Source organism: Oryctolagus cuniculus, chromosome 4, assembly GCF_051225735.1.
Source record: "Oryctolagus cuniculus isolate XC-2025 breed Fujian yellow rabbit chromosome 4, ASM5122573v1, whole genome shotgun sequence".
Lineage (NCBI taxonomy): Eukaryota > Metazoa > Chordata > Mammalia > Lagomorpha > Leporidae > Oryctolagus > Oryctolagus cuniculus.
Window position 1 is genome coordinate 2,775,024 of NC_142870.1, and position 20,872 is coordinate 2,795,895.

Genomic DNA, 20,872 nt, shown 5'->3' on the forward strand with positions numbered 1-20,872 from the left:
AGGAAACATCTCAAGTTCACCAAGCGTGCCGAGACAGCCCCGGAGCAGGCAGCGGCCAGAGCGGCTCTCAGGGTGCAGTGCCCGGGGAGGACCCGCTGGCCTGGAGGAGGGGCACAAGGCCTCCGGGACCAGGTCCTGCCTGCCTGCCCAGCAGTGGGCGTGAGCCCTGCGCCGCACAGGACTCGCTGGGCTGGGCTAAGCCAGCAGAGAACAGGCGGCCTCCTGCTGAGGTGGGGAGGGGGCGGAGCAGACACCACGGGGCAGGCAGGGAGCAAGAACGGGGAGGGGGCATCTCTGCTGGAAGCCCCCAGTGCCCACGCCCGCCTGTCGCAGCATGGGCTCCCCCTGTTCTACAAGGCACCAGCAGCAGTCAAAAGTGGTGGACCCGGACCCAGACCCGAGACACGGGGCCCTCCCGGGGCACACTGCCAGATCTCTCCAAATGCCCGTCCCAGGTCACTGGGCTCCGTTTCTGCAAACACCTGGTGCCACTGCTCTCACGGTGGCCTGACACTGGGACGCAGCATCGCTCCTCCGGCCCACAGCGGGCCCACCCCTCACTCCTGTCCTTCCTGCCCATTTCCAGACATGGACTGGTTGACTGGCGGGAATCCCGCCCCTCCCCCAGCTCAGAGAAAGGTTCCGCAGGTGTCGCCTTCCCCTGGCATCTGGCACTGCCCTTGGGGCCCTCGGCCTCCCAGCTCCTGACCTCCTCTGCACCTGCTCTGGCCTCTCCCCACCCGGGGCTCCCAGCAGCCCCTGTGCCATTGCCCCTCTGGCTGCCCGGCAATTCAGCCTGCTGGCCCCTCCTCCTGGAAGCCCAGGTCTGCGCTGACACATGTCAGCATGCGGGAAGGAGCTTATTTGAGACGTGGACTGCCGTGTGTTAGGATGATCTGGACGAAAACGGAGACAATATAAACCATAATGCTACAAACAGCCCCGGTTTCTCTAGAAACCCTTCTGTAAACACGACGAAGCAGCTCGTGCCGATGCTACCACTCAAAGCTCCCTTCAAACTCGCTGGGACCCGGCCACCCCTGACTCCCATCCCGGCCACTGCGGCCTTTCACAGGCTGGCCACAAAGGGTGGGGACCTGGGCCAGCTGAGCCTGCAGGTCCCACGGGGCGAGCCTCACACCCACCGACCACGCCCCAGAACAACGCGCCTCGCAACCTTGGACGCATTTTCAACGTGCGCCAGGCTGCTGCACTGAGCCCCCGGCAGGTGCCGGAGCCCCGACACCGGGCCCTCTGCAGGGCCAGGGACCCTCACGGCGCTGCCTCTGAACACGGGCGACCAGACTCAGCAGTTTCTTCTCACTGCTGTCAAATCAATGACATTAAAACTACAATAAAAACAACAGAAAACCCATTTCGGATTTTTTCCGGGAAAACTAGCGACTGATGAAGCGAAGCGAGAGTCTGAGGGGAGATCCGGAACACATGGGGGGTCAGGGCCCACGGGCCACGGCCGACGCCGCCAGCGACACACACCGTACACAAATAAAGTGTCCATAAGGCTTGTTTCTGTTTTTAATTTTTTTGATTTGATAGATCAATTGCTCCACAAAAATCCTTTTAAAGACAACAATCCGAGAAACATCGTCACAGTATTCACATTTTAAAGATTGTCAGTTTCAAAGACCGAACAGAACTGAAGCAAGGAAGACTGCTGACCTGACCGTCCCCAAGGCCCGGGAGGGGCGGGGCTTCACGCACGGCCGAGCCTGCGGGGTCCCCTGGGGTCTGTCACACAGAAGGGAGCCCGGATGCCTCGGAGTCAGGGCCCTGGGCCTTCCGGGCTGACACCTGTCCGTCCCTCACCGTGCAGTCACGTGGAAGGCCAAGTCGGCTCCGGCCGGCACCTGCCGGAGCCCTGCTCACCGTCGAGCTGCACGAGGGCCACAAGCCCATCGGCCTTCCTAAGGGAACTCCTGGACAAGGACGCAGCTGGGCTGGAGGGACGGCGGCCACAGGGTCCCCCACTGTGCTGGTCGCCGCGAGACAGCCGTGGGCGCTACCCCGGGGGAGCTGCCTGAAAGCACCGTGGTCATGTGAGGCGAGGGGAAGGAGCTCAGGCCGCGCGGCACAGGTCCTCCTAAGAGACCCGCCCTGTCCTGGTCTCACCGTGGACACAGGTCCTCCTCCTAAGACACCCGCCCTGCCCTGGTCTCACCGTGGACACAGGTCCTCCTCCTGAGACCCGCCCTGCCCTGGTCTCACCATGGGCCTCAGAGGGCTGACGTCAGCAGAGAACTCAGCAGCCCACACGCCAGGGGCCCGCTCGGCGGGGGCCCACCATCCGTGACTGCGCCAAGACACGCGTGGAGGGACGGAGGGAGAAGTAAGAAGTCCCAGAAAGTCCAAGAAAGATTCGTGGAATAAAGTTAAAGTGATCTTTCCGTTTTGTGTAGACCTGACGTAAAATGTTAAAACCTGTTTATAAATAATAAACCCAACGGCCGCCTAAGAATGCGTTTTCTCGCCGACAGGAGCTGGCGCACCTCTGCGTCTCCTGCGTCTCTGGGTTCCTCAGGGAGAATCCCCCTACGATTAACACCAAGTACACGCGTTTCTATGGGGGAAAAGTCAGTTCCAGAAAAGAATCTCTGCACTAGTTAAAAACGTCCCTCAACCCAGCGTTGGTCCACAACCCCTCACGGCCACTGCGTCCCGGAGGACAGCCCCGTCCCCCCACCCGTGACGGGCGCCCGGCGAGGACACAGAGGCACCCAGTACGCACCTGGTTCTCGCCTTCCTAGCCGCAGCCCCGAGCCTCTCAGGGCTGGTCTCTGTCCCGGCTCCACGGGGCTCTGAAGCCACAGCCTTCAACACCGGGAGGGCCCACGGCTGCGCCCAGTGCGCCTGAGCCACCGCGCGTCGGCTGCTGGAGCGGGAACGGCTGCCGCCCTCTGCCGGCTCTGAGCCAGCGGGGCAGAGCACCTGCTCCGTGTGCAGAGTCCACCATAAAATCCTGCGCAGAACGCATGTGGACTAAAAACTCCTAAAACGACACTCAGGCACCGTGGGGGAGCTGCGGCTCGTCACGGGCTGCGTGGCTCCTCGCCTCCCCGGCGTCCCCTCACCAGGCCTGCACACACACGCAATCGGAGCAGCACGCGGGTGCGCGTCAGACACCAGCCTCACCGACAGCCGTCTCTCTGCGAGCGGAAAGCCAATCCTGGGGCGGGCGGGGGCGGGAAGCAGGTACTGGGTCTCCTCTAGAAATTTTTATCCTCAATACAGTCATAATCCAATTCATAACGAATTTATAAAAATAGCTTTTTATCCAATAATTCCAGCAAGGTAAAAATAGGAGCTTCTTTTTCAGTATATATAGCAAATGAAACAGGCTCACGGAAGACGGGAGAGCTGGGCTTGGTGGAACCGCCGTCTGCGCCCTCCGGGGTCACGCACGGTCTGCTCATGTGCGGCCGGCAGCTCTCGCTGGCACGTCGGCCGCGGAGCGTCCCGCAAACCCGCGGGCCACGAGCAGGCGGCGCTGCTCAGATCAGAGAACGGCGCGCTGCTCCTTAACCCACGCACGGGCTCACGCGCCACGGCTCTAGAGTTAACTTTAAAAACCCACGCACACGCACACGCACACGCACACGCAGAGGAGTCGCTGCACTGGCGAAGACGCTCCGGAAGCTTGCTAGGAAATACAAAAGTGCACTTCTATATCTACATATAAAACAATTAGGAATAAAACTGTAAGACGTTTGCTGTGCAAACTATAAAACGTCCGCTCGCGGCCGAGGCCCGCCTACTGCAGGGAGTCACTGTTCTCCAGCACGAGCCCCCCGATGTGCGCGGGGGCCAGTGCGCCCCCGTCGTCCTCCGTGCTGTCGGCCGACTCGTCCTCGCTCTGCCCCGCCATCATGACCTGCTGCACGGCGAGCGTGGCCCCGGCCGAGGACAGGGACTGCAGGCTGTCCACGTTCACGGGCGTGGTGATGGTCACGACAGCGCCTGCAGCAGAGCACCGCGCGTCAGCACCGCGTTCAGGGCTCAGAGGGAAGCAGCACCCACCCGGCTCGGTTTGCTTTCCAGGCCCGAGTGAGACACCCGCGTGTGTGACGGACGCCGAGCGGGCAGGTGGCGGTTTCTGGAGCTGGTCCCAGACCACGCGCACCTGCCGGGGTCCTGGCTGCCGCCGCGCACCAGGACAGAGGGAGCAGCACCTCCGGGCACAGCGCTGCCGGAGAGCACAGGACCAAGGAACTGGACAGAGTGAGACGAGCGAGATGGGCCGGCGGACAGAAGGAAGGGAAGTGAGGTGAGAGTGAGGGAGATCAGTGTGAGGGGACCCCAGAGTCACCCCACAGCCTGCAGCAGAGGACGGAGTCACCCCGACAGCCACCAGCAAGGCCCAGAGGCATGCGACAGGCCAGAAGGAGCCCGCATCGCCAAGATGGTTACCCAGCGAGGGAGACAGGGGACTGTACTACCGGAGCTGCTAGCAGTGGGGCGAGCTGTTTAGAGATGGACTCAGGGGCCGGCGCTGGGGCGTAGCGGGATAAGCCGCCGCCTGCAGTGCTGGCACCCCATGGCACTGGTTTGAGTCCCAGCTGCTCTCTGCTACGGCCTGGGAAGGCAGTGGATGACGGCACAAGTCCTTGTGTCCCTGCACCCACGTGGGAGACCCAGAAGAAGCTCCTGGCTCCTGGCTTCACCTGGCACAGCCTTGGCCGTTGTGGTCACTTGAGGAGTGAACCAGCAGATGGAAAAAAAAAATCTCTCTCTGTCTCTCCTCTCTTTCTCTGTGACTCTGCCTTTCAAACAAATAAATCTTTTTTTAAAAAGAAAGACGGGTTTGTTTGTTCGTGAGTCTGCACAGCACACCAGGCCCTGTGTGCCCCGAGCACAGGCAGGAGGGCGGGGTGGCTGCGCAGCCAGGGTGAGAGGCTTGCTCTCCACCGGGCCCGGCCGTCTGCAGCACACAGCACTGCCTCTCCCAGGGGACGGGGAACAATGACGCCTAACTCACTCCTACAGCAAACACTGGAGACGTGAGGTCGAAGCACGAACACGACGTCGTGACATCCAAGCCCACGTGAGGAAGAGGAAGCCGTCCTGGGGACTTCGCTTCAGAGCGCACAGCTCCAAGGGGCTTGCGGGGACAGCGAGTGTGGCTGACACCCGTGCGGCGGGCCACATCCCAGCCGCAGGCCTGCATGCGGGCAGGAGAGGTCATGGAGAACGGCGCCCCGGGCCCCCCGGCCACCAGCCACCGAGAGGTCTGTCTGTGCTGCGGGCACGGTCGGCCCCCTCAGGCCACCGCTGTGGACCACCCAGCAGGTCACGGAGCCAGACCTCAGGGAGCCAGCTGCTCCCAAGTCCAGCATGCACACTGCAGGAGGCGCTCAGGACACACAGCACCCAGCACCCTGTGCCCGGCAACGCTCACAGCGTGCCAGCAGCCAGAGAGCAGCCGGCCAGCCCCGGCCAGCCCCGGCCAGCCCCGGCCGGCCCCGAGCTGACAGACGCCCAGGCTAGCACCAGGTGTACAGCTGCGCCTCCCATGGTCAGAGCGGAAGCAGGCTCAGGCCTCCAGGGAGGTGGCCACTGTGACATCGAAGGTGAGAAGCACCTGGACCCTGCAGAGGGGACACTCATGAAGCCCAGGGGTGAACTGTGAACTCACAGAGGCAGCGTCTGCTCCCTCGGGAGGGGGGTGGGGCCCAGGACGACCCTTGGCCCTCCCTGCCCCAGGCAGCGCCCCGGTGCCACCGCAGGAAAGCAAGCAGTGCCAGACTCCACCACCGACACACGCGACAGATACGTCAGAGCGGCCGCAGGGGACAGAGGTCACGGGTGGAGGGGGGTGCACGTGGTGAGAACAGGGTCCTTCCTTCCTCGGTCCCCACGGCTGAGGGGAAAACAGGATGGGCAGGCAGAGTGCCGGGCGCACGGGTGCCACGTGAGACGCCACTGGCCCCTGCCCCACGCCACTCTCTGTGCGGGGACGCGACCACCCCTCGGGCCTCTGCGCGAGGCGGAGAGCTCAGGGAACGGCCCGCCCACTCCGGCTTGGGCTGCCCGTACCTTCCGGCATGGTGAGCTCACTTGGCGGAGGCTGTGCGACTCCCGACGCGATGGAGTCCGGCCAGAACCTCTGAACCGGCCTGCTCTGAGCTGTTTTTTTCTTTGTTTTTGGGGTCTCTGAGCAACTGGAATCCAGCATGGGCTGAAGAATCCGTCTCCGAGCGTTGATGAACCTGGGAATCAGCAGGGAACCTGTGTCAGCGACCCTGCACAGTGGCCCTCCAGCGCGCCTGCCTCGTACGCCAGGCTACCAAGAACTCAGGCCCCACCGCAGACGCCAGCAGCATTACCGGACGTCCCGCCGCCCTGGGGAGGAGCAAGCCCTGCGGACGGCACGTGGGGAGCTGGGCCCGCAGTGGCGGTGCTGCCCGTGGGGAATGAGTCCAAGCAGGTCCTGCCCAGCCCACCCCCGCCCACACGGCGGCCCCTCTGCCTCTGGGTGGGACGACAGGCTGAGCCACCCACGAGCGACTGCCAGTCCCATCCTCGGTCTACACAAAGCATGGGTCTGGGGGAGGCCTGGGCCGCCTCTGTGCTGCTGTGATGGAACCCTCGGGCCCCCCACGGCCTCGTGGGGCCGCGCGCCCGTGTGTGAGCTGTCCGCACACATAGCTGGGCTGGCAGGCGGCTGGCACGGGGTTTCCTGTCAAATGAACACGGGGAGAGACCCTTCTTTTCAGGCTCCATCCCTCTGAGTGCCCCCAGCTGTGGCCTCTAAACCTAAGAAGCCAGAGGGTGGCGGGGGGAACCAGTGTTTGCAAGGAGACCCCAATACCCCAATAGCTTTCCCCTCTGTGGTAGCCAGAGTGCAGTCTCTGTGCCGCCACGCCACTCCTCGCCGTGGGCGGCCCTGCAGGAGAGCCAGCCAGCAGCACGCAGAAGCTCGGTGGGGTCAGAGCCTGTCTACACTCAGGACCCCTTGGTAGGCACCCGAGGCGCGGGGGCCCCTCTGCTTCTCCGCAGTCGCATGAGTCACCAGGCAGGTGGCCGCTTGCCGGGCTCACACACGCTGTCTAGGAAAGGCCTGACCTCTGGACAGCGGGGGGCTGTGCTCACGGGGCCATGGAGACGGGGCGCTCGCCACTTGCCCTGACACCCTCTCTTCCAGTGCCCTCACCTGCAGAACACAACCAGCACCAGGCTGGCTCCCAAAGACTCAGCTTCAGGCTCTAAGAGGAGAGCACACAGGATACGTTCTAGCAACAAGAGAATGGGGCTCAGTACAGGTGAGCGTGACCCACAGGCACCCACAGGCCCTGGGGAGGCCCTGCGCTCTAGTGACCAAGCTCAGCTCTCGCAGAGAGGCCGCTGTGTAATCACAAAATGAAACAGTTACAGCTACAAATATCAAAATGTTACAACTCTTAAAACTTTTTATAAAAGATTGTTTACTTAAAAGTCAGAGTTGGGGCTGGTGCTGTGGCCTAGCCGGTAAAGCCACCACCTGCAGTGCTGGCATCCCATATGGGCACAGGTTCAAGTCCTGGCTGCTCTACTTCCAATCCAGCTCTCTGGCCTGGGTCAGAGCTGGCCTGAGAAAGCAGCAGAAGACGGCCCAAGTACTCGGGCCCCTGCACCCACATGGGAGACCCAGAAGAAGCTCCTGGCTCCTGGCTTCAGATGAGCTCAGCTCTGGCTGTTGCAGCCATCTGGGGAGTGAACCAGCAGATGGAAGACCTCTCTCTCTCTCTCTCTCTCTCTCTCTCTCTGCCTCTCCTCTCTCTGTGTAACTCTGACTTTCAAATAAACAGATAAATCTTTATAAAAAAAAAAAAAGGCTTGAATGTGAAATAACAGAAATAGTTAATGAGACACCAAAGCACAGCTCTTGCATAACTCACAAACAGGAATATTTTTACCATTTGCATCAGAACTTTAACAAATTTATATTTTGGCACACTTAAAGTAAAAAGGTAATGTTCACAAGTGTTAGAATTTGTTTTCCTTTTAGGCCAATCTTTACGCGCCTGGAACTGCTCCCTGCATCTGAACAATGAGAGAATTAAGCGAGACAATGGCTCACAAGCAGTCACGTGTGCCCCACACACCGGCGGTCAGCCTGTGGGCTGGGCCCACGCGTAGCTGAGGCCAGAACTGGGGCGCTGTTCCGTGAACGCACGCTCTCCTGGAAGGGACCCTGGCTAGTGTGCTGTGGGAGCCCACGAGGGGTCAGGACGCCCAGCCTCCCCACTGCAGAGGCGCAGCCCCTAAGACACCGTTTGAGGACGGGGACTCAGGGCGGCGGCGCACCAGGGAGACAGTCTAGCCAGGCAGCGGCGAGCGGGACGCTCAAGCCCAGGCTGAGTGCCGGCGTCCCGTGAGCACTGGCCAGAGTTCGGCCAGTCGCGTGGACGCGGTCTCTCAGCGCAGTCTCACTACGGACGGACGTGGGTCCGACTGCCAGGTGCTCCGGTGGCCCCACTGGGGGCGGGCTGCGGCTTACCAGTTGTTAACCTGGAGCAGCGTCAGGTTCGTCTGAGCAGCGATCTGCTTCTTCTCGTCTTCCGTCGGGTAGGGGTGCTAGAAACGAGAGAGGAGGGTCACCACGGCTTCCGCTTCCCAAAGGGGGCGGGGCCGGGAGCTGTCACCCAGAGCAACCTCTGTGAGAAGCCGCCAGGAAGGGTGGTGCGGCGAGGGCGTCACCAGGCTCAGCGTGAAGTCCGGCACATGGCGGGGCGGGGCGGGGCGGGCGCGCCGGGCGGTTGCGGAGCTCTGCGGTGCACCTCAGCGCCACTTACTGGGCTACCGGCAAACAGGAGACCGCCGCCCCGCTGCACAGCGCGGTCCCGATCCCTCACAGGCACCCCAGAGACGCGGCTCACAGCCAAGGAAACTGAGGCACGGGCCGACAGGTGGAGGTGGCGCCTCTGTCCCAGGCACCGGGGCTGGACCCGGGGCTGCATACAGCAGTGTTCCTTCTTTACAAACGACTGAACACATTCCACTTACAAACAAACCAGACGGTGGCCCAGTAGGTTAGGCTGCCACCTGCAACGCTGGCACCCCGCATGGGTGCAGGTTTGTGCCCTGACTTCTCCACTTGCAATCCCAGCTCCCGCACGTGCGCCTGGGAAAGCAGAAGACCCTAGTGCTTGGGCCCGGCACCCTCCTGGGAGACCCGACGGAGCTCCTGGCTTTCCTGACCCAGGCTGGGCCATTGCGCCATTTGTACATCTCTCTCTAACTCAACCTTTCGAATAAATCTTAAAAAAAGAAATAATGGCCAGAAGTCAACGTCAAAATTCACAGAAGAACCATGGAGAATGGTTTCTGCCTTCTGTAATATGCAATTTATCCACGACCGCCTGCACGTGGAAACCAGGGAGACGTCAGCTCAAACCCTGCCTGCCCGCGAGTCCCTTACTTGGGTTCAGCCCGGGAGTGAACAGCACCAGCAAGGCAGCGTGGGCATCACTCTGGTTTTGGTTTCCAACGGGCACCCGATTCGAGCGGCAAAGTCATGGCACACTTCCCCCGACACTAACAACAGGACGACCAGGTGGTGCTGCTGGGAGCTCCAGGCTGCAGAACAGGGACCCTCTTCTGACCGTTTACAGCCTATAAAATAGAGGGGGCGGGAACCCAGCCCGGCCGGAACAGAGCAATGGCCAATGCTGCCCTGGAGCCCAGGACGGCCGCGGAGGACAGGCCCGGCCAGGACGGCGGCGGGGCACACAGCGCCTCCCGGGAAAGAAGGTGGAGCACCGCGCAGTCCGTGAGCGCGGCTTCCAGCTTCCAGAAAGTCAACATTAAAGGAAACCCAACCCGCCACTTCTTGTGCTGTGACCACTGCATCCCAGGTGCGTCCACGGGCCAGAATCACGGCATTTAAAAACACCTATTCTCTGCTCTCACTCCAGAGCTTCACCGCCCAGGTTAACGCCTGCACAACACTGCACCCAGCTGCGTCCTGACCCGCGCACCAGGCTCACTTCCCGCCACCGTCACGAGATGGCTCCCAGCTCCGACCACCACACTTCCTCCTCTGGCGACTGTCTTTCCAGGCTGATCCTGGAGCCGTGCGGCTGCTCCAAGCCCACACCGCTGCCTTGTGCGGAGGGACACGGCTCAGCGAGGACAGAACTGGAGCTGACAAGGAAAGCAGCTGCAGCCAGAGAGCTGGGGGTCCCCCACCAGAGGCGGGGCCTTCGCCACCCAGGACTGTGCGACATCACCCCGCCCTCAACCGGGGGCCCAACGGCAGTCAGGGGACAGGGCGGGCACTCAGCCACGAAGGGCTACACCCTGCAGGGACCCAGGGCAACCCAGACAGGGTGCTGCTCGGGGGCCACGGCCAGGCGGAGGACGGAGACAGACTGCCTATGGGCAGACATGGGCTCGGCTGGGCGGGCGGCGCCAAGGTGCTGAGGCAGGGACGGGGGGCGAGAGGAGGCCTCGGACACCTCTGCTGGTGGCAGCAGCACAGTGGGGCTGAGCCAGAAGCCAGGGCGAGACCTGGACACACGAGGTGGTGACAACAGCCAGCACAGATGCCTGGACCGGAGCCGGCCGCAGAGGGGCCGCACGAGGTCACAGGGCGGGGTGAGCCCTACCGGCCTACAGAGGTGGCCCCCGAGGCTCCCTCCTGCGCTCCCCCTGGCCTCACTGCGCCCTCGTCCTGAGCACCAGGCCTGCTTACCTCTGCCCTGGCTCTAGGGCAGGGGCTGGCCCATGTCCGCCCACTGACGGAGCACAGATGTCCTCGGAAGAAGCTGCCGCCCCTCTCAGCCCGGGGAGCTGTGAACCGAGGTGTGCCGGTGCCAGGCCACCTCCTCTCGGTGCACCGTAAGCCCTCGGCATCTCCATCTGCAACCTGTCACATCCCTTCGAGGCCCACTCGGACGCACACGGCGTCTCCCACGGACCTCCCTCACTCTAGACGGGCACACGGGCTCATGGTGCTCGTGGGCGGCGTGTACAGGGAGCCAAGATGGGAGAGCCGGGGAGCCGCTCCTGCGTGTGGGGAGACGCGCTGCTGTGCGGTGGGGCCCCCTGTATTTTACGCCTCGGGAGTCCACGGTGGCCTCCCTCTGCCCCTGCTCGACACAACGCCAACACCAACAGAGCGGATGGTCCCTGAACCTCCTCCCGCCTGGCCACGCGTGCCCCCGCGGCCCCAGTCCTCACCCCGATGTGCTGGAAGAGCCAGGAGCGCATCACGTTGGTGGCGTGCTTGGGCAGGACGCCCCGCTTGTTCTTGGAGGAGCCGTCATCTTGATGCAAGATGCTGAGGTCCTGGTTCAGCTGCAGCTGCAGCTTTCAAACAATTGAGAAACAGTGAGAAGGCACAGGAGGGGCCGGTCACAGCGCCGAGGGCAGACAGACGGCAGCCAAAGGCTCCTTATGGCAACGCAGACGCCTGGGGCCCAGCCGACTCAAAGCAGACGCCTGCGGCCCGGCCGACTCAAAGCAGGTGCCTGGGGCCCGGCGGACTTAAAGCAGAAGCCTGGGGCCGGCTGACTCTGCGGAGGCGGCTCCCCCACTTCCTAACCCCACACGGGTGACTCGGAGCGCCCTGCAGCAAGGAGAGCAGTGACGCTCTCACCTCCGGGCCTGAGCCGGCCAGGGGTGTTGGGAAGGCTGCGCCAGGGGACGGCCGCTGCCCAGCCACACTCCCTCAGCAGGCATGGAGGTGCTGACGTGCCCCCAGACTACCGAGGGGAACAGAAATCACGTTCTGTCAACTCTGTTTAATTTTTAAATGATTTATTTATTTATTTGAAAGGTAGAGTCAGAGAGAGAGAGAGAGAGAGAGAGAGAGAGGTCTTATATCCACTGGTTCACTTCCCAAGTGGCCCAACGCAGGAGCTGGGCCAATCCGAAGCCAGGGGCCAGGAGCTTCTTCCAGGTCTCCCACACGGGTACAGGGGACCAAGGAGTTGGGCCATCCTCCACTGCTTTCCCAGACCATAGGAGAGAGCTGGACCGGAAGTGGAGCAGCTGGGACTTGAAGCTGCGTCCATATAGGATGCCGGCACTGCGGGCAGCGGTTTTACCTGCTACGCCACAGCACTGGCTCCTGTCAACTCTATTTTAAAAGCAAAGGCCACACCTGGCCCTTCTCTGTGACAAGTCTAATCAAGTGGCTCTCCTCTAAACGAGGACAGCCACGTGCCCCCAAGCACTAGCCCGTAGGAAACAGAGCCCAGAGTGAATACACTATGACACGCAGAGGAAGAGAGAAGGTGGAACCGAAGGAAAGCTTCAAGTGTCTGAGCCAAGGAAGCGCACATCTTAAAAAAAAAAAAAAAAAGGGCACAGAGGGCAAAGGGGAGCTCAGCCCCTCTGCTCCCGGGCCAGCTCCCTGACAGCGTGCCAGGGAAGGCAGCGGAAGGCGGTCCCAGTCCCTGGGCCCCGCCGCCCGCCTGGGACTCCTGGGCAGGGTTCCTGGCTCCTGCCTGGCCCGGCCACGTGGGGAGTGAACCAGGGGATCAAGGACCGGTCAGGCTGCCTTCCTCCCTCTCTCCATGCTCTGCTTTTAAAGTCCACGTTGACAGATCCGAAAGTACTCTCCTCCAACAGAATACAGCTGGCCCCGAAGGCGGCCCTGTCTTCACAGACGCTGTATAAACGTAGCACACAGGGCCGAGGGCGGCGCCGTGCGGCCCGCTCCTGCCTGCCCGGGCCCGGGCCCGAGCAGTCCCCTGGCCCTCTCCCAAGCCCCCGCCCTGCCCCTGCTGTCTGACTCTGGGGAATCTGTGAAGGCCCAGCGAGGACCTCGCCTGCCCGCAGCCAAGAGCAGCTGCAGACCCTCTGCGTTCGGCCGTGAGCTCCGCAAAACACAAGGGGTGAACAGGTCCAACCGCCGCAACAGGAGCCGGGCGGGCAGACGGCGTCTTTCTGAGACTTGGCTTTCAAAGAAGGTGTGCAGAGTGTGGTGTGTGTATAGTGCATGGTGTGTGTGTGCCGTGTGAGTGGTGTGCTTGTGTGTGGTGTGTGAATGGAGTGTGTGTGTGAATGGAGTGTGTGTGTGTGGTGTGTGCGTGAATGGAGTGTGTGTGTAGTGTGTGTGTAGTGTGTGGTGTGTGTGAGTGGTATGATACGTGTGGTGTGTGTATGTGAGGTGTGTGTGGTGTGATGTGAGTGGTGTGATGTGTGTGTGGTGTGTACCGAGTGGTGTGTCAATGTGTGTGTACAGTGTGTGAGTGGTGTGTAAATGGTGTGTGCGTGTGTGCTCACGTGACTCTAGACCTGAACGGGGCCCTGCAGCCCTAGCTCTGCACAGAGGTGAGGGCGAGAGGAGGGCAGGGCAGGGCAGGACGCCTGCCACACGGGCAGCCCCGCTCCGTCCCTGCTGCGCCTGCGGCTGCTGCCCGTCTCCTGGAAACCAAACTCCTGGGCGCCCAGATGCAGGGGAGGCGTGGCCGAGGAGAAGCAGGCGCAGTCTGGGGAGGGGGAGCGACTGAGAGCTGGGAAGCCCCTCGGGTTGGCATCACGGCTCTAAATGGAGCATTCCAGACGCAGAGGACACACAGCAGACACACAGGGACACACGGAGGACACACAGCAGACACACATGCACAGACACACACGGACACAGACACACGGAAGACACACAGCAGACACACATGCACAGACACACAGAGGACACACAGCAGACACACATGGACACACGGAGGACACACAGCAGACACACACGGACACACGGAGGACACACAGTAGACACATGGACACATGGGGGACACACAGCAGACACACACACAGACACAGACACGCGGAAGACACACAGCAGACACATGGACACAGACGCACAGAGGACACACAGCAGACACACATGGACACAGACACACGGAGGACACACAGCAGACACACATGCACAGACACACGGAGGACACACAGCAGACACACATGGACACACGGAGGACACACAGCAGACACACATGGACACAGACACACAGAGGACACACAGCAGACACACACGGACACACGGAGGACACACAGCAGACACACATGCACAGACACACGGAGGACACACAGCAGACACACACGGACACACGGAGGACACACAGCAGACACACATGCACAGACACACAGAGGACACACAGCAGACACACATGGACACACGGAGGACACACAGTAGACACATGGACACATGGGGGACACACAGCAGACACACACACAGACACAGACACGCGGAAGACACACAGCAGACACATGGACACAGACGCACAGAGGACACACAGCAGACACACATGGACACAGACACACGGAGGACACACAGCAGACACACATGCACAGACACACACGCACAGAGGACACACAGCAGACACACACAGACACATGGAGAACACACAGCAGACACACATGGACACACAGCAGACACACATGGACACAGACACACGGAGGACACACAGCAGACACACATGCACACAGACACATGGAGGACACACAGCTGACACACATGGATGCAGACACACACAGTCCAACCCAAGCCCCTCCCCCCGGAAGTGTGGCCAGGCTGTGGGTCTGCTGTGGCTCCTCAGGGGCCTGCACGGGGCAGGTCCTGGGGGCCCCGCGTGCAGAGGGCCCGAGCGTGCTGCTCCGACTTTGCTGGGTTTTCAACTTCCTGCAGTGAGGGAGATGACGATGACAAACAAAGCAAAGGGCTGGCACTGAGACTACCCAGAGGCTGCACAGGGCAGAGGGCAGAGGCTGCGCAGGACAGAGGGCAGAGGCTGCGCAGGACAGAGGGCAGAGGCTGCACAGGACAGAGGGCAGAGGCTGTGCAGGATAGAGGGCAGAGGCTGTGCAGGATAGAGGGCAGAGGCTGCACAGGGCAGGGCCCCCACCCGAGGGGATGCTGCAGCCCGTTCCCCTCTGCTCCCACGGCGAGCAGACTTGCCCCAAAGCCTTGCACGAAAGGCGCACGTACCTGTGAGTTCTGGATCCTAATGGTTCCGGGCGACAATGCCTGGGTGACCACCTGGCCCTGCGGAGTGACGACGGTGACCGGCTGATAGACCGTGCCGCCTCAAAGGGAGAAGGAGCGAGTCAGCCAACCACGGAGCCTCAGGGACCCAGACCGACCCCAGCGCCCCCGCACGCGGCGCAGAACACGGATTCTGCAGCTGCCTCCTGCTGCCTGCTCTGCCGCCACCCCGCCACGGCCAGCGCACATTAAGGTTCTGCACGACCAGCGCTGCAGTCCTGTTTGCCCCAGATGGCTTTCTTCCTGTGGGGCTCCCCTCCGTGCTGCTGCTGGCGGCTTCCCATTGTGAGCGACAGTGCGCATTCACACGGCGCTGTGACCCCGGGGTCTACCTGCACCCAGAGACCCGGGCTGTGCTGGTGGGGTCTACCTGCTCCCAGAGACCCGGGCTGTGCTGGTGGGGTCTACCTGCTCCCAGAGCACCTGGGCTGTGACCCCGGGGTCTACCTGCTCCCACACGGCGCTGTGACCCCGGGGTCTACCTGCTCCCAGAGACCTGGGCTGTGACCCCGGGGTCTACCTGCTCCCAGAGACCCGGGCTGTGCTGGTGGGGTCTACCTGCTCCCAGAGACCCGGGCTGTGCTGGTGGGGTCTACCTGCTCCCAGAGACCCGGGCTGTGCTGGTGGGGTCTACCTGCCCCCAGAGACCTGGGCTGTGACCCCGGGGTCTACCTGCTCCCAGAGACCCGGGCTGTGCTGGTGGGGTCTACCTGCTCCCAGAGACCCGGGCTGTGACCCCGGGGTCTACCTGCTCCCACACGGCGCTGTGACCCCGGGGTCTACCTGCTCCCAGAGACCCGGGCTGTGACCCCGGGGTCTACCTGCTCCCAGAGACCCGGGCTGTGCTGGTGGGGTCTACCTGCTCCCAGAGACCCGGGCTGTGACACCTGGGATCGAGGCTGCTCCCGCCGTCACCACCCCTTGGTGATACAATTCAAGGCTTCCCGAGCACTGTGAACGCACAGTCGGAAACCAAGCCACCTGGACTCACACTGTCTTTGCTCTGCATCTGCCTGTAGAAACCACTTTTTTCTTCTCAATGTGTTTTTGGTATAGAAACACAATTCGTGTAAAACATCTGTTAGCGAGGATTCCTAGGACACAGGCGTGCTAACGGCTCTAGCTGCTGACGCTACTGTCTCAGGATCGCGTCGGCAGGGTCTACCGCGGAAGCACGCGGAGGGGGCGCCCAGGGCCCGCCGTACCTGCCACCGCTGCCATGGTGACGTTGCCCTGCTGCAGGGCAGATGCGGGCACCACGATTCCTTGAGGGCTGAGCGTGCCCGTGATGGCGCTTTGAATCTGCTGGAAGTCAGAACACACGTCGCAGGAATTGTTAGAAAATGCACGGTCAGGTTCGCACTTCACAGTACGAGGCAGGACAGTGTCCTCAATAAAGCAGAGAACAGCGCGGATCCTGGGGAGCATCGCAGAGCGGGACGCCCAGGGCCAGCGCGACGCCAACACGGGTGCTGCTGCTCGGCGCGGCTTCCAGGAGACGGGTTTCTGCTTTCTTTCTAACCATGCATTTCTTTCAAACACTGAGCAGGGGTGGATCGGGGGCATAGAAACCCCACTGTTTACTCCCCAAACAGCTGCACGGGACGGGGCTGGACCAGTGTGAAGCCAGGAGCTCCGTCCGGGTCTCCCACACGGGTGCAGGGCCCAGGCACTTGGCCCATCTTCTGCTCCCTTCCCAGGTGCATTAGCAGGGAGCAGCAGGGCTCACACAGGCACTCTGGTTGGGATGCCAGCTTTGGAGGCGGTGGCTTAACCTGCTGAGCCACACTGCTGGCCCCACGAGGCTGTCCCCACCTCACGCCTCACGGCACACGCCTCGTCGCCACCGATCCGTGGCAGGCAGGTGCAGCTTTCTGGTCACCACGGCTTTGTCCACCCCCACACCTTTTTCCATGGATTTGGCTCAGACAGCTCTGAGTGTCCAGGAGCCAAATCCTCCTTGGCCAGATGAGCACAAAGAGTACAAGTTTGGGAGGCAGCTGGGAGTGACCTGGGCGGTGCTGGGGAGTCGCCCCTGGTGGCTGCCTTGACCACAGCCCCCCTCCTGTGAGATCAGGATTGGCCAGCAGCAGGCACACGCATGTGCTGGTGAACATGTGGGAGGCCCCCCCCACGTGAAGCTGGCTCTAAACGGGCTCCTTCTCCAGTCACTGTGACCGCTGTGTTGGCAGCTGGCCGGGGAAAGGGACACACGGCAAGCCCTGAGTCCCTGAGCAATTACATGGCACAGGTGCGTGCCGTCCAAGGCCACAGCTCTGCGGGCTCCCGGCGATTTGAACGTGTAAGTCTGTAGGTCTGTCTGAACATCTGCCATGGTAAGGCTTCTCGGCCTTTTGGCTAAGATCAGGTATAGTAACATCTGCCGTGGTAATCCGGTCAGAACAGAAGTTCAAGGTCAGACACCCCAATCAGCCATCCAAACCCACCCAGAAATCCTAAAGAACGGGGGAACAAAATGAACCAAGGAAAAGGAAGGGAATAAAAGTTCAGAGCAGTAATGAATGAAACCGAACAGAAAAACTAACGACACAGAATGCTGGTTCCTGAAAAAATCCAATACATAAAGGAACCTCCAGCAAGGCTGGAAGAAGAGAAAGCAAAGGAAAGACGCAACGCGGCTTCAGTTCAAGGAGGGGACGGCAGGGCCGGCTCCAGGCCCTGGAGACACCGAAGGTCAAGCAGGGAAGTGGACAACCCCACTCTTCCAAGCGGGAAATGCACCAAACCCTCCAGAAACGCACAGAGACACAGCCCGCCCAGCGTGAGCCGGCAACAGCCCCACAGCCTCGAGGGAGCCCAACTGCCAATTCAGAACTCCTACGCGGGGACTCGACAGGTCCCTGCAATTTTGGTGGGGAATGCTATCTATCGAATATCTAAAGGACTGATACCAATTCTACATAACCTCTCCCAGAAGACAGAAGAGGGAACACTCCCAATCTGGTTTTTATGAAGCCTATATCACCCAGACCCCAAACAGACAAAGCCCAAAACACAACACCGCGCCCTGCTGCCCCTTGTCAGCGTGCACAGGCTGCATCCGCCTGGCCTGGGCTCGGCCGCCGCGAGGCCTGTGCGGTCAGGCGGGGGCCGGCAGCGCGGCTCGGCAGGCTAAGCCGCCTTGAATCTGCTTAGAAACACAGTAGCAAACAGAATCCAGACGAGGGGGAAGAAGCAGCACCTGTGCGGCCAAGTGGCGTTTGTTCTAGCAGTGCCAGGCCCGTCCCACATTTAAGAAAGAGATCCTCGAGTCTCCCATGTAAGCAGACAAGAAAGTCACACGGTCAGACCCGCCACTCCCGAGAAAGCAGCTGGCAGAACCCAAGGTAAAACCCGTTCAGGAAGATGGCAGACGTGGGCAACTCCCCAACCTGATGAAGGTCTTGGAGACACAAGCTGTGGAGGACAGGCCCTGACAGGGCGGCAAGGCCAGCGTGTCTGCACCCACTCTCACTGGGCCCTGGCCGCTCCAGCCAACGAACAAAGGGATGAGGGTCCGAGAGGGAAAACAGAGCTGTCCCTACTTGCACAAGACGACTGGTACAAAATCCTAAGGAATCCACCCAAAACAAGCATCCGTCCACTTAGATCATCAGCGAGCCAGGTCAGGTCCCGGGACAGGGTGAACGCGCGGGCGGCGGCTGTGGCACGGCGGTGCAGCGCCAGCCAAGTGCTGCACACGCTGCTTCCCACACCCTCCCTGCTACTGTGCCTGGCTCAAAGACTCAGTCCCTGCCACCACGCGGGAGACTCAGCTGGAGCTCCAGGCTTCTGGCTCCGGCCGGGCCTGGCCCTGGCTACTGCGGCGCAGACCAGCGGACAGAAGAGTGCTCGCTCACTCCCTCTACTCCTCTGCCCAGCACTATTTCACATACACAAACAAATCTTTAAAAAAAGATAAATATTAAAAAATCAGTTATATTTCAAAATATCAACGTGAACAGGTGGACACAAAACTTCATTTTTTTTCTAAAGATTTGTTTTTTAAAGATTGATTTATTTCGGGCCGGCGCCGTGGCCCACTAGGCTAATCCTCCACCTGCAGCGCCGGCACCCCGGGTTCTAGTCCCAGTCGGGGCGCTGGATTCTGTCCCGGTTGCCCCTCTTCCAGGCCAGCTCTCTGCTGTGGCCAGGGAGTGCAGTGGAGGATGGCCCAGGTGCTTGGGCCCTGCACCCCATGGGAGACCAGGAGAAGCACCTGGCTCCTGGCTTCAGATCGGCACAGTGCTGGCCATGGTGGCCATTTTGGGGGTGAACTAACAGAAAGGGAAGATCTGTCTCTCTGTCTAACTCTGCCTGTCAAAAAAAAAAAAAAAAAAAAAAAAAGACTGATTTATTTTATTTGAAAGACAGAGTTACAGAGAGAGGTCTTCCATCGGCTGGTTCACTCCCCAGATGGCTGCAACGGCCAGAGCAGGGCTGATCCGAAGCCAGGAGCCAGGAGCTTCTTCCAGGTCTCCACGTGGGTGCAGGGGCCCAAGGACTTGGGCATCTTCTACTGCTTTCCCAGGCCATAGCAGAGAGCTGGATCGGAAGCGGAACGGCCAGGACTCGAATTGATGCCCACATGGGATACCAGCACTGCAGGTGGCAGCTTTACCCACTAAGCCACAGTGCCAACCCCTATTTATTTATTCGAAAGGCAAAGTTACAGAGAGGCAGAGGCAGAGAGAGAGAGAGAGAGAGAGAGAAAGAGAGAGAGAGAGAGAGAGGTCTTCCATCCACTGATTCACTCTCCAAATGGCTGCAATGGCCGGAGCTGCGCTGATCTGAAGCCAGGAGCCAGGAGCTTCTTCCAGGTCTCCCACGTGGGTGCAGGGGCCCAAGGACTTGGACCATCTTCTATTGCTTTCCCAGGACACAGCAGAGACCTGGATTGGAAGTGGGGCAGCCAGGATTCGAACCAGCATCCATATGGGATGCCGGCACGGCAGACCGGGGCCCTTAGCCCACTTGTCCCACAGCGCCAGCCCCAGGATACAAAAATTTAAAATATCATTTATAGGTCAGCGCCACGGCTCACTAGGCTAATCCTCCACCTGCAGCGCTGGTACCCCGGGTTCTAGTCCTGGTTGGGGCGCCGGTTCTGTCCCCGTTGCTCCTCTTCCAGTCCAGCTCTCTGCTGTGGCCCGGGAGTGCAGTGGAGGATGGCCCAAGTGCTTGGGCCCTGCACCAGCATGGGAGACCAGGAGGAAGCACCTGGCTCCTGGCTTCGGATCGGCATAGCGTGCCAGCCGTAGCAGCCACTTGGAGGGTGAACCAACAGAAGGAAGACCTTTCTCTCTGTCTCTAACTCTGCCTGCCAAAAAAAAAATTATATATATATAATTTACAATCAAACAAATAAATACTTGTGCGTAATTCTACAAACACATGTTTGGCGCAGTGGTCAAGACACCACAGGACGCCAGTGTCCGTACTGGAGGACCTGGGTTCAAGCCCTGGCTCCACTTAAGATCCAGCTCCCGCTAATGTTCACCCTGGTGCCTCGGCCACCCACCTGGGAGACCTGGATTAACTCCCAGCTCCTGGATGTGACCTGGCCAAGCCTTGGCTTTTGTGGGCACTGGGCAGTGAGCCAGCAGGCAGAAGATCTCTCTTTCTCTCTGCCTTTAAAATACAACTAAAAATTTTAAAAGAAAATAAAGACACACGTACAGGACTTCTACGTGCAAGCTACAAAGCATGGACAAAAGATCAGCTGCGACGCAAGTCAGTGGAGCCTGGAGACGTACCGCGTCTGTAATCAGAAGACCCAGAGACGTACCGCGTCTGTAATCAGAAGACCCAGGAGGATGACGATTCTACCCAGACGACACACAGGTCGTGCACGTTTGCAGATCCAGACAAGGAAAATTTGCCTGAAAAGGC

At 60.7% G+C, this 20,872-nt stretch overlaps 1 protein-coding gene across 10 annotated transcripts in view; it reads right to left on the minus strand.

The window, feature by feature from the left end:
- Positions 1-1,509: 1,509 nt before the first annotated feature.
- PKNOX1 (PBX/knotted 1 homeobox 1) overlaps positions 1,510-20,872 on the minus strand; it is a 67,914-nt gene continuing 48,551 nt past the window's right edge. For 4 of the 10 annotated variants that reach the window (XM_051829953.3, XM_051829951.3, XM_089330490.1 and 1 more), the window contains 6 exons: positions 16,186-16,285; positions 14,924-15,021; positions 11,179-11,307; positions 8,495-8,571; positions 6,052-6,224; positions 1,510-3,975 (listed from right to left, as the gene is read on the minus strand). In XM_051829953.3, coding sequence (XP_051685913.1) covers positions 3,770-3,975; positions 6,052-6,224; positions 8,495-8,571; positions 11,179-11,307; positions 14,924-15,021; positions 16,186-16,285 — 783 coding nt within the window. In that variant the 3' untranslated portion in view covers positions 1,510-3,769. The remainder of the gene's footprint in view (positions 3,976-6,051; positions 6,225-8,494; positions 8,572-11,178; positions 11,308-14,923; positions 15,022-16,185; positions 16,286-20,872) is intronic. The other 6 variants (XM_089330489.1, XM_051829949.3, XM_070071787.2 and 3 more) reach the window with 3 other exon arrangements.